This window comes from Parasteatoda tepidariorum, chromosome 4, assembly GCF_043381705.1.
Source record: "Parasteatoda tepidariorum isolate YZ-2023 chromosome 4, CAS_Ptep_4.0, whole genome shotgun sequence".
In the NCBI taxonomy this organism is placed as follows: Eukaryota; Metazoa; Arthropoda; class Arachnida; order Araneae; family Theridiidae; genus Parasteatoda; species Parasteatoda tepidariorum.
The window spans coordinates 22,172,120-22,186,369 of record NC_092207.1 but is presented as its reverse complement, the minus strand read 5'-3'; the positions used below and the strand labels follow the sequence as shown (position 1 = coordinate 22,186,369).

The window sequence follows — 14,250 nt, the reverse complement described above, 5'->3', positions numbered from 1 at the left end:
CCTTTCTGGAACTTTTTGTTTCGTAAATTTTAGTTTTGACTTATCTAATACGTAATTTTTACAATTTGTTGATATAGGTATAGATCGGATCAATAAAAAAAATTGCTAATATTTTATATTTATCTCTAAATTTGAAATAAAAAGAAATTAGAAAATTGAGTGCACATTTAAGATTTTTTTGATTTGAGTAGTCTAGCTATATCTACATGGTGCTTTGTAAAGACTTTCCTTAATATGTATTTTTAGAATTCCTCATCGGAAATGGAATCTAAAAATGTATATATATGGAAAGTCACAAATTAATATTTAAACGAGGAAAAAAAGCTATTTAAATTTGGCAAATAAAAAAAATAGGATGTAAGAAAATCGGAGGATATTGTAATTACATCAAAATAAGTTTCATTGGAAGTTCACTCGTCTTTCAGCTGCTCTCTGCTTGCCGACCGGCCTGTGTAGGGGTTAGGGAACTGCCCTTGCATCAGAAAGGTTCTGGGTTCGATTCCCGGGCAAGGCATGGATGTTCTTTCCTTCTCTGCACTATATGTCCTTACTGTGGGAGCAGCGTTGGCCCACCTAATATGGTGCCTCTGAAAGATAGGCCAACAAATCTGCCCTTCAGATGCCTATAAGACGTAAGTTACTCTCCAGGTGGGCATTGGAAAAAAAAATACTCTCTGCTTTCTCCTCCTGTAATCAAACCTGTCTTCTTTTTCAATGCATATGCCTTCCTTTACTGTGATTAGTCAGTGTTTCATTTAGCATTTCAGTTTTTTCCTCTTTTAAACATTAATTTGCTACGCTTTACACCAATATGAATACTTCGTTTTGTTTCCATTTTTGATAAGGATTCTAAAATGTAATATTAAGTGGGATCTTTACTGGACACTGTATATACAAATAACTGTACATGTTTTTTTTAGATATAGCAGATTACGCTTTTTCTTCTTCTTCTTTTTTCTTAAATCAAAATTAATCTGTATTAAAAACATTTAACAAATTGCACACAGACTCCGAATAATGTTGTACTCTGTGGCAGCTAACATTAAAATCAAAACGTAAACAAGTGTTCTTCAGGGTAATTTTTCACTCATTACTTTTTTATAGATTCCTGACCCCTTTTGCAATGGTTCCACCCACTCTGGCCAATGATGTATCCTCATCAATGAACCAATATTGCATGTATCAAACCAGAAATGCAACTAAGGTTTTGAAGAAAGCACGTCCTCTTGAAAGTAAATATTATTATACTGTCAGTACAGCATGAAATAAATTTCTCATTTCAGAAGTATTTTTAATATTCTGAAAATGATTGCTAATTTTATATGCTTTCAAAAATGTATAATTCTTTTATTATGGTCTGAAAAACACATCAAAATTTTCATATGTTCCCAAAACGCAATATAAATTTTACGTTTCCATTTCATTTTTAACTTGATGTTTCATAACTATTTCTAATTCTCCAAAAAAAAAAATCCTAATTTTTATATGCTTTTAAATATGTATCATTATTTTAATATGATCTAAAAAACGTATCATAATTTTTGTATGTTCTCAATAACGTATCATACATTTTACATTCTTTGAGAAGCATATAATTATTTCCATATGTACCATATTTTTTGTATTTCCATTTCATTTCTCATTTGATGTTTTATAACTACTTTAAATCTTCATAACACAATTTCTAATTTTTATATGCTCTCAAAAATGCGCCATTATTTTAATATGATCTAAAAAACGTATCATAATTTTTTATATGCATCCAAAAAAGCATCGAAAATTTTATATGCAACAAAATTTTTTCGAATTATACCCTCATTCCTTACAATAAAGCGGCTTCCAATTATACGTAAGTAATAAACAAAATACGGCGGCGATAGAATTGTTGTGTTGATGCATATGAGTTTTGCAATCTTCTAAGAAAATCATAGTTTTTATACGTTCTCAAGAATGCACCATTGTTTTAATATGCTCAGAAAAATGTATCATAATTTTATAAGCTTTTATAGTTTCATAATTACAATAATACGTAAGTAATAAACAAAATACGCAGCGATAGTATTGTTGTGTTGATGCATATGAGTTTTTCAATCTTCTAAAAACAATTCTAGTTTTTATATGTTCTCAAAAATGCCTTACTGTTTTAATATGCTCTGAAAAATGTATCATAATTTTATAAGTTTTAATAGTTTTATATTTTTAATAATTTTTATATATATCGAAAACCGCATCATGAAATTTAAAACATATCAGAACTTTCACGTGCTCTGAAAAAAGTACAATTATTTTCATATCCCCCCCCCCCCAAAAAAAATCATGATTTTTACATTCATCCAAATCCGCAGCATAAATTATTATTCAAAGAACAATTATAATGGAATCCAATTTTTTAAAATAACAGTCCAAAACTTTGGGATACATGTTAAACTTGAATATTTTTTACGCCTTTTGTCTTCATTCCTTTCGAGATTTATAAGGAAAAAAAAAACGGCGGCGATAGCGTTGTCGTGTTGATGAATTGGTGCTTTGCCTGCATGAGCGATCGTTGAAAAGGTTAAGCTGGACAAGTTTCGAATTACACTGCACTTGAGATATTATGTCAGCAGTTACTACGCATATAAATTGGAAGAAAAATGAAAACGTTGCCTTTAGAAAAAAAAATGTTCATCTCAAATAAATCATGAGTAATGATAAATTTTTATTGTAACACGAGCTTTACAAATGTAATTTCTATACTGATTTTTTTTAATGAAGTAAATAAATATGGTAAATCTAAATAACGTAATCGATTTTACGTATTTGTATGATATAGAAAGATCTTTAAGCATTTATTTATCAATTAAATAGATCTTAAAGTAAGAAACTCTATGTCTGAAGTTAAATTGATAGTATGTTGAGATAATAATTATGCCATGATTAAATTTGCCTATATCAGTTGAAGCAAAATCCAAATATTTTTTTATTTTATTTCATTTTATTTTACTTCTTATTTATTTTATTTATATGTTCATTAAAAAAAGGAAATAAATGGGTAGGCACATAGTTTGAAAACAACTAATATTTTTACCACATGTTTAGATTATTAAGTATTACTTATTATTTAACGAAATAAAAGAGAGATAGATTAATATTTGAACAAAAAGAATCAGTTGTATTTATTGCTTTAATGTTATATAAATTTTCGCTATAACTATTTTTGTTATTTAATCAGACACTAAAACATACTTTCTCTGAACAAACACACGATTTTTTTCCTTGTTGGATCCGCGAATTCCACAATATTAGAGATTACTTCAATCTAGAAAATATGGTCTCAATAGCCAAAATTTGAACACTTGGTCAAAAATTCGATTCCTTATTGTCAATCTTAATTCTTTTTTTTCATTTTTAGTATATTTTTTGGAACTGAATAAATGAATCAAAAAGTGCTAGATCACAATTGTTAATATTATACTTTCAAGCATAATTTTACTCAAAAATAGTTTTTATAAATATTTATCATTTTTTGTTCTTTAATAAAGCTATAAAAAAAAATTTTGAGAAGTAACGTAAAACTTTTTACATTAGTTTATACTATATTTATACGAATGACTAAATTCAAAATTTGAGCTAAGTAGGTTACCGAGAAATAAAAATTAAAAAAATAATAACAACACTTTTTTCAATTTTTTTAATGCCTCAGTAAATAATGAACTAAAATATGAATATCTTCATTCAAAACAAATGAAAAAAAAAGCACTATTTATTTTAAATCTTAATTTTTTCAACAACATGAAGGCTACAAGTATTATCTCTTTCAAACTTTTATCAAAACATTTTAACATTTTTAAGAAAAAATTTAATTTCTTTTCAAAATGTGTCATGGATCCGCTTAAATCTTTAATCACCAATATCAGTATTGTGCTGCTTTTAAGAACTATTTAAAAACATTGAGTACGTTTCTGTATGTGATCTCTTTAGGTAAGAATTCCAATGGGATGTCCAGGAATGCGGCGAGAGAGCGGTACCGAGTCAAAAGTTTGAGAAATGCTTTCCATACACTTCAACAATGCCTCCCTTCTGTACCACCCAACACAAAACTATCCAAGCTGGACGTCCTCATTCTGGCCACAACTTACATATCTCACCTCAGTCGGATACTCAACGAGAATGAGATGCCACAGGTAAGACAACAAGTACAGCGATCAAACACTGTAAATTACTTTTGATTTAGCAATCGATTGACGAACTGAAAAACAATCAGAAGTTTAATGAGTAGATCTCAAATACATTTATGAACGATAATTAAAATTACGAATAAAATTAAAATTAAATTAATTGTCACACAAAAAGTACTTTCTCTGAATAAACAATGTAAGGATTCGAAGGTATGAAAGAATCACTAAAAAATCGACCCTATGTCTTTAAAAAAGGCACTGGGACTGGTAAAAAGTATAGAGATGACGGCTTGGAGCCTTATCATTTGTCTCTTCAGGTGGTCTTGATTTCATTTAAATGGAAGACAACAAGTAGTTGAATTAGATCTCAGCTGTTTTACGGTTTTGATAGAAAGGGAAGAGATTCATTGGTTGGATTGGACAACCAGATCCTCAGACTTTAGCTTTTAGAACATGCCTCTAACGTTATAAGAAGGGCAAGTGTAACTCACGATTCCCTTTCGACAAGCCACCAAACAATATCTCTTAGAAGAGAGAAGGCCTCTGAAAGGGTTACCATAAGCAAGAATTTTGATAGAAGCTCCCAGACTGCCTTGACCAGATTCTCAACTGGTAACCTAAAATGTCTAACATTCGAACATGGCACAAAAATTTATCTGACTTGTAAAAAATGCTGTGTCCATCCAGCCTCGCCGAAACACATACTTGATTGTGTCGGACTATCCAGGGCGGACTTAACTTCCGATCGCCTTTTTGTCATCGACTTTCTGGCTGTCAACAATTTTTCAGAGTTGATCTGACTAATGTCAGATGTATGAGGATAAGCGACAACAGCAACACCAAAATTTTGATCTTTTAGTAATCCAAACGTAATGGCATCTTTCGAATTTTCCCCCACTACTCAGCTCAGTAGCCCGAGCGTAGTGACATCGTTGTTATTTTTCGTCCACTGGGCAGTATACGTTCGTTAGGTCGGACTACTGAATTGATACATGCTGAGGCCTTCTCTCTTCTAGGAGATAATGCTCCAAGGCTCCTTTTTGACCCTCAAAATATAGGGGGTAGCAACAGAAATATGGTCCCAATAGTTTGGTAAGGAAAACGGTTCAGAATTTGGGCCCGTTATTATTAATTTTACTTTTTGAATATTTCAGCATATTTCGAAAAACTTTTGAAGCGAATTGAAAAATTTTTGCACACAATTGTAAAATTCGTTTATCCAAAGATAATTCAATGCAAAATGCTGAATTTTGAAAACGTCGTTTTTTTTTAAAAAAAAAAAATTCGATTTCTCGAGAACTATTCGACCGATTTTGCTCAAACTTTGCATTATGTCTTTTAAAATTACATTCTTTAAAATTATAAGAAAAATTGCATACCTTATACAATTCATTTCTTTTTCGACTAATATTAAACGAAATAATAAAAAACCACAAATATTTACTATAAGTTACATTTTGCATCGAATCTTTAAATAAATGAATTTTACAATTATGTACAACAATTTTTCTTTTCACTTAAGAAGTTCGCGAGATATGGTGAAATACGCAAAAAGTAAAGTTAACATTAAGGTGTTCAAACTTTGAACTGTTCTTCTGACCCAACTATTGGAGCCATATTTCTCAGATTGAATTTGTTGAAAAAAAGGTATGTTTTTTCAGAGAAAGTGCGTATTTGTGTCTGATTTCGTAACTTAAAATTTTGCCTGCACTAATTAATTAGCGTATTCGATGTCGCCCTCTCTAAGCATTAAGTCCTAGATCGTGAAGATCCGATCGTAGATCAAGAGTTATTCAGGGTGATCCGTTTTTTATTTTGAGCACTGTACACTGTTCTGTTAGTAAAAACATTTACTGTTCTTGGTGAAATTTGGATCTAAAAACTAAGATTACAGAAAAAGAAAGAGAAAGAAACAAGAATTAATGTTTAAAAAGTTCTATTTTTCTAGACACGCGTATTTTTAACGAAAATGCTGTTTTTCTAACAACATGTTTTAAGATCAAATTTTTAATAAAACTTTAAACCATCATAAGAGTATTATGATGATTGAGTTCTAAAACCATCCTTTTACCTTGGGCATATCTTTACCATAGAGTTGATTTTTACCTGTAAAAAAATATAAATAAGTAAACGGCACAACTAGGAACAACTTATTTAAGTTTTTTCTATTTCCTAGGAATCGATAATGATGCCAAATATAGATTTTGATGTACCAGATGACTCTTATGCGCAATTACCTGAAAACGAAGCAATAAGTCCTAGGTGGGCGAAAAGTTACTTTCATCCAATTCGAGTAAGAATCATTTTATCTTTTTGTGATAAAAATTAATGAATACTGAATCTGTATTAGAGGCCCCGGAAAGTGATGCAATATGACACATGTTAGTATTTTTTTAAACTTTTAACAGCTCATTGTGAATTTCAAAGTAGTACAATTATCATTATTATTACATAATATATAATAATATATGATTTTTATTATTATTATTAGTAGTAGTAGTAGTAGTACTATATTATTATTATTGTGGTTAATTTTTTTTATAACCGTCGTTGAACAGCCGACCCAATTTTATGGGTTTACGACAATTAATGTTCAACTCTGTCGCCTTGTAATTTTGAACCCAATCCAGAAGACAAGGTTGATTGATTGATTGAATGTAGGATTTAGTGGCGCAAGATATAGATGAGGACTTGCTACGCCAAACAATACGGTAAAGCCAGAAGACAAGGAAACTACTGGATCGAGTAATGGGAGAAATTTTGCATTCGTGGAGGACTTTTTGATGGAGCTAACCCGCATTTGCGTTACATGAAGAGGAAGACCACAAGTACCTCCCACGGTTAGCCTAACGGCAAGGGGACTCAAACCCATGATCCGTCTACCACTGAGGATATTTCACCTCAGCACTGTGGTCGGTGCAAGCCGGATGCGGAATTTGTATCGACTGGGATTCGAACCGGTTCTCCCATTGGAAGGCGAACGCTCTATCCCCTGAGCCATCGCGGCTCAAGTGATGCAATATGACACATGTCAGTATTTTTTTAACTTTTAACAACTCATTGTGAATTTCAAAGTCGTATCAATAATATTAAAGTTCCTTGTTTACCCATAATAATTATAATAGTAATAGTAAATAGTTTTTATTATTAGTATTAGTAATAGCAGTAGTAGTACTATTATTATTATTATTACATAATATATAATATATGATTTTCATTATTATTATTAGTAGTAGTAGTAGCAGTAGTAGTACTATTATTACTATTATTATTACTTAAAATATAATAATATATGATTTTTATTATTATTAGTAGTAGTAGTACTATTATTATTGTTGTTGTTGCTATTTGGCAATTTATGATGAGATGAATATTGAAAGAAAAATAACCGGCATTGTATGCTGTTAAAGTTTCCAAATGTTACAAAAGTTGATACCAAGAATACATAGTACGTTTGTCAAATATGTTTTTTTATTTCGGAAATCAGATCCGATTTTTTTAATCTCTCTAACTCATATCAATTCGGGATACCAGGCCTTAAAAAATTAATGATTCAGTGTGGGAGATGCTACTCCATCCATCATACTTACCTGACATTGCATCATCATCAGATTTTCGTTTCTATACAGCATTTTTTATTTGACAAAAAAAATTGAAAAATTTGAATGATATCGAAAATAACTGCTCAAAAACCAAATAATCCTGATGGCAAATAGTTATTCATGAGAAGAATATTGATTAAAAGGAGAAGTTTTAAAGTTTGTTTGCTAATACGAATATTAAAAAAAAAAATGACATTCTTTTTAGAATTCCCTAAAAACTTGAGCTCTTTTCAACAGTAACTGTAAAAAGGAACTTTCTCAGATTTATTTTTCCTGGCAGTCTTTTGTTTGCTTCTTCAGGATGCACCTTTATTGTTCGGTTTTTAACTATTGGAATATCAATTTAGCTTTAAATATGTCAATAGCATTTAAATATCTTTTTTACTTACTTATTTATTTATTTTACTGTGGTTCCCTCTGATAAGTATATAAATTCAAAAATTTTAAGGCGCCATTTTAAAGAAAAGACGTAAAAAAATTTATACTCTTAATTTTTTATTTAACTTAAAATTCTACTGTCATTCGGAGTTAATTAAGTCATGAGTATACAAAAAGCTATGAGTGTTCATACTATCATCATAATAAATGTTTAAGGAGAACGACATGGAAAATGTCCTAAAGAAGATTCACACAGGGCTGTCAAGTCAATGATGATGATAACTCAGTAAAACTCATTGGTCCACTAGATATACTATCATAATAAATGTTCAAGGAGTACGACATAGAGAATGTCCTAAAGAAGGTCCACACGGGGTTGTCAAGTCAATGATGATGATAACTCAGTAAAACTCATTGGTCCACTAGATGTTTTCACATACTATTGAGTATATTCTCAATAAATCTTCGGTCTACATGTTATTTTGGACCTAACTCAAAATGAATGCTAAAGAAAATGGGAATAGTTTGAAATGCCTGCATAATGTAGTTCAAAACGCGTGTTTAAATTAATTGACCAGCGCAAAAAAAAAATAGAAATGGCTTAAAATGTGTATTTATAAAAAAGATGAAGTTGTGAAATGTATGTTTTTAAGACAAATCTAGCTCAAAATGCACGTTTAAAATAATGGACATTACTTGAAATACCTGTTTAAACATTTAGACATAGCTCATGCAAAACGTATTTTTTTATGGACTCACTAATAATGTGTTTTTAATTGTTAAGAACCTGAATTCTTAACCCCGAGCCAAATCACTTTAGAATTCTACTTACTTTTTTAAAAAACACGTTAATAATAATCGTTATTGAGCGAGTCCCTTGAACTGCAGGGTTGAAAAATGACTAATTGTATTACATTACAAATGTAACTTTTCAAGATGACCTCACTAACTTAGAAAATAAAAGTAAACCAGTGTGGATTACTTTTTAATACCTTTATTTTTCCAAAATGTTGTTGTAAAAGCTCGCGAAGTCAAGAAATAGAAATATCTGCAATTCAAAAATTAATTAAATTGACTCCTCTACCACGCATTTAGGGCCGGGATAGCCTAGTCGGTAGGGCGCTGGGCCCATGTCTGAGAGTTCTTGGGTTCGAATCCCGCCGGCCGAAGACTCCCTGTGTAGTAAATGGTGACTGATGCACGTTAAATCTGTCGAGTCTCAAAGTCCTCCATGTTCCCATAACAAATCAATACCTCTGGCGGTACTGGATTGGAGATCGACCGTTCTCTGATTCAGTTCAAAATTACGATCTGTGGATGAATGAATGGATGTATGAATGGGTCCGCCCTATAAAACGGACTGTGACGTGTGTGTGGCTGAAGACGAATTCTTGGACATAGGATGGCGCCACTGAAGAAAACAAGAAGCGCACACTCAGCCTTAAATTTGCTCGGTTTCCCCAAGCAGGCTTGCCCGTGCGGCAAGTGGCATTAGAAACAACAACAACCACGGATTTTATGAAAATATTACCCCGTAAAATAATCTAAAAGCACGGTTCCCAGGACTTACAAATTATGAAAAATTTCGCCGAAATATTCATATACAATCTACACCATTTAGTAAAACTACCATTATTGCGATCCTTTCATTATAATGACCGATACGCAAAGTATCCTTTGTTATTCTATAGTCACCATGTTGTTTTAACTCTCATTAAAGCATCCGAACTGAACAGGTCTTCCCAATATAACGAACAAAATTTTGCTTAGTACATATATATTTTTTTTTGGTCGTAAAAAATAATTTAAAATTTTTTTCTTTATTGGGAACTAAAAGTGCACATTGCATCCTCCTCGTTTGAAAACCGGAGTTTTCTGTATGCATTCATGTACTTTGTAAATTTCCCTACTAAAGGTTCAATAAATTCATTAATCATGTTTTTATTTTATCAAAAATGTACTCACTTCTTTTGTGTTGTAATAGAGGTGTTTCATTTTGGGCTAAAATGTGATGTTTTCTCATTCCACGCGATTTAATTGCTGCTTAGACTTAGCAGTTCTCTAGACCAGCTGTTCCCAAATGGTATTCCTCGGAATCTTAGGGTTCCGTGGAATGCTCTTAAGAGTTCCGAGAGTTTGGACATTTTTAATCAACGTTCTTCAAAACGTATTATTAAATTGATATCTAATTAATTAACCCTTATTTATTTAATATTTCCATTATTTTTATAAAATTACTTAAGTAAAATGCTTGTGAAGAAAGAAAATCAAATCTTTTAACAAATACATTGAATGAATAATGAATACATTCATGAGAAATTGCAGCAGTACCTCAAATTAAATAAAAATATCAACAAAAAAGAATGTTTTGCTGATAACCATTTTCGACAACTATTTTTGCTAATTTCGGTTTTTATTTCAACGAAAACCATTTATCAGCTAATTCATTTTCAGTGTATGCGTGCACTAAAATCAAATTATGAACTAGACTAGATGAATCTCTATAGACCATTAAAATCAATCAGTAAACCCAACTTGTAGACTAGTATTGATGGAAAGTTACAATGAAAGAATATCATATTTTATGCATTCATTAAATATTTTCAAAATAGTTAATACAATTTCATTCATTAAATACTTTTAAAACATTTTAAAGAATTTCATTCCTTAAATATTTTCAAAATAATTAATGCAATTTCATTCATTAAATATTTTCAAAATAATTAATAAAATTTCATTCATAAAATACTTTTAAAATTATTAATATAATTTCATTCATTATATATTTTCAAAATAATTAATACAATTTCATTCATTAAATATTTTCAAAATAATTAATACAATTTCATTCATTAAATATTTTCAATACAATTAATACAATTTCATTCATTAAATATTTTCAAAATAATTAATACAATTTCATTCATAAAATACTCTTAAAATTATTAATATAATTTCATTCATTATATATTTTCGAAATAAGTAATATAATTTCATTCATTAAATATTTTCAAAATATTTAATATACTTTCATTTATTAAATATTTTCAAAATAATTAATACGATTTCATTCATTAAATATTTTAAAAATAATTAATAGTCGATCTTCGATTTATGTATTCACAATAGCTAATGGATTTATTTGTTTAGTCACGGGGTTCCGCCAAAATAAGGTCAACCATTTAGGGTTCCATTGGGAACCACTGCTCTAGAGACGAATGTTATTCAACTAAAATGGTTGCTTGCAACCCGCGTAACGTCAATGCTTAGAAAACACAAATTGAAACTTTTGAAAGAAATGGACAATGTTTATGGACTTACGTTTATGGAAATGAACTTATTTTTACAATGTTTTTGTAAAAATAAGTCCCGTATTTATGAGTTATATTAAAATATTTGCTATAATTTTGTGCATTCATGAGACAAACCGCCACAAGTGAGCCCAGTTATAACGTCGGTTTTCGTTTAAGCTACATCGGTCGTTAAATCGAGCGTCAACTTTATGTGTACAAACTTAGATATTTTAGGTAGTTTGTGATAACCAGTATGCATTATTTTTTAGCGGAAAATGTATCTATTAATATTTCTTTATATAAATATATTGTATTAGTATTGTATTTAGTAAACGTTATAGGGTGTTTTACAAAAAGAAATTCCTGATATACCATAGTAAAATAAATTTACTACCACTGTTATGAATGTGGAAGATGCATGGTAACCCTAAAAAACAAATGTGGATTTTTAAAGTCTGTTGAATAACTAAAACATATAAAATGCATTAAGAATTCATTTGGATCCAAGTCCATTTTCTACGTCCATTTTCTACGTCCATTTTCTTAAATACCTGTCACATTTTTCTCAGACGCATAATTTTGAACTGCGCCACTTTATTTTCAAATATGTATTTAAAGCGCGTAATTTTTTTAAACACGAGTTTGGACCATCTTCAAATTTTAAAAGTTTTACGACGAAATGTTTATCAACGAGAACAAGTGTTATAAAATAAAATTGTTTAAAAACTAGTCGTAAAAATAGATAGATTAAGCATATAAATGTGTGATTGCTTTCAGAAATGGCCCATGAGATCACGACTCTACGCTGGCGTGGAAGAAAACAACTCATCCAAAGAACCTATTTCACCACCAATGCTCCAACAATCTCTAAATTCATGGATGATGTAGATTGTCGGAAACTCGTATTCTTGCTCATCAGCGACTTATAAGACCCAATAGTGCTTCCGTCCTCTGTTTTTAAATTTCAATGTAAAGAAATTATAACTTTTTAGTTATTATTCTGTTAGGTTTGCTAAAAACTTTGAGATTAACAGTGTGTAGAATAGATGTCATCATTCTAAAGCAGGAATTATTTTGAACAGTTATAATTTTTAGAAATGAGTGAAACTAAAAGAGAAGAAATTGTAATCAACTAACAAGTAACAATTGACATAATATAATTTAATCTTTCTTGAAAGCATTTATTTTTCAAAGTTTTTTACTAAGGTTTCATTAGCAATGAATATAAAATAAAATTAAAATAATATAAAATAAAACTTTCGTTAGCTTAGCAATCATAGAATTACATTGCTTTTCATGAAAATAACACCCCTTCTAGGAAATAGAGTATATATTTAGACAGGATGTTCCTTAATAACCACCCTAAATATATATATATATATATATATATTATAAAATTGCAGCAAAAGCTATGCATATAAGCGTTAAAGTATGTATAGCGCTCACATATATTAATGTTAAAATCTATACATTAGTCATTAGTGTTACCTGGTAAAAGCTCTATAAGTTCACCATACAAAAACTTTTAACACGTCATTTAGGTTTTTCTTTACAATGCAAATTCAAGTGTTTATTAATTCAGAATATATGTAAGATTATTCCTCCTTATATGTATCATTTGCCAATAGTTGGATGATTATCATACTTTAAATTATTTTATATTTAATTATATATAGAGGGTTATGAATAAGTAAATTTATATACAAAGCTTCCAAGTTGACTTATAAATTTTTGCAAGATAACTCCGTTATCATACTTAAACTAGTATAATGTTTATATTTGTATTAATTAATGTAATATATACGCAACTATAACAATACAAATAGTTTAATTACAAACATAAAAATGACTGCTATTTTTTAATGCAAAGATTTTATTTGAAAGTCATATTGTAAATAATTGAAAGTTAAGAAGTCTTTTCGCTTTTAATCAAAACTTCTGTGAAATTTATATTGAAGTTCGTTAGCTGTATGTTTTTTTTAATCATGTCTGCTGTTTTATGTAAATAAAAGAAATGTTCCATACAATGTCATTCCTTACACCATGCATGTATATTTGAATATATGTTGTGGAAATATTTTTATAATATATATTTATGTAAATAACAATTTTAATAAAGAATATAGTTATTTTGAAGATGTTTGTGAAATTCTCTTATTCAACACATTTTTTAATAAATATCTTTTCCTTCGCATGTGCGTGTTCGAAGTAAGCAAATCATACGCTCTTAGAAATTTTGGATATGGCAATAGTATCATTCATATACATTGCTGAAACTTTAATAAAAAGTTCTAGGCTGAACCATACAATAGTACACCATACAAATATAAACATACTGTTATCGTTCCTTCAACATTAGAATTCTGACTATTATAGAAATAATTAATTTGTTCGATATTAAACGAAGAAAATAATACGAGTAGCACAAGCAAAATATATTTAATAATAAGTGTCTTAAACTATTTCCTTATTGCAGAACAACTTAATCAATGAACAAGATTGGTACTCATTCATTTAGTGAAAACTGTATTGTTTCTAATTTGATAAAAGGCATCTTCGTCTGTAAATATAATGGAGAAGGAAATAAAATTTAAGCTACGCATTTTAAAATAAAACATATTACTTGTGATTTAATTTCCCAAAAAGATTCGGTAAAATATTGATAATCTTCTTAAAATAAGTAAAATTTAATTTTATGCATTTGTGGGCCTTTATTTTACATATAAAATAAAGGCCCACAAATGGCCCCACATATAATGTGGGGCCCTGGTCATTTACCATTCATGCGAAAATAGGGCCCTGGTAGCAAGTACAATACGG

General features: G+C 29.6%; 1 protein-coding gene across 2 annotated transcripts in view; it reads left to right on the top strand.

The window, feature by feature from the left end:
- Positions 1 to 12,681, top strand: part of LOC107450054 (transcription factor 23-like) — a 46,136-nt gene extending 33,455 nt beyond the window's left edge. Inside the window, exons 2-5 of one of the 2 annotated variants that reach the window (XM_016065757.3) lie at positions 1,105 to 1,232; positions 3,961 to 4,163; positions 6,334 to 6,450; positions 12,208 to 12,681. In XM_016065757.3, coding sequence (XP_015921243.1) covers positions 1,105 to 1,232; positions 3,961 to 4,163; positions 6,334 to 6,450; positions 12,208 to 12,318 — 559 coding nt within the window. In that variant the 3' untranslated portion in view covers positions 12,319 to 12,681. The remainder of the gene's footprint in view (positions 1 to 1,104; positions 1,233 to 3,960; positions 4,164 to 6,333; positions 6,451 to 12,207) is intronic. The other variant, XM_071179516.1, reaches the window with a different exon arrangement.
- The last annotated feature ends 1,569 nt before the right edge of the window (positions 12,682 to 14,250 follow it).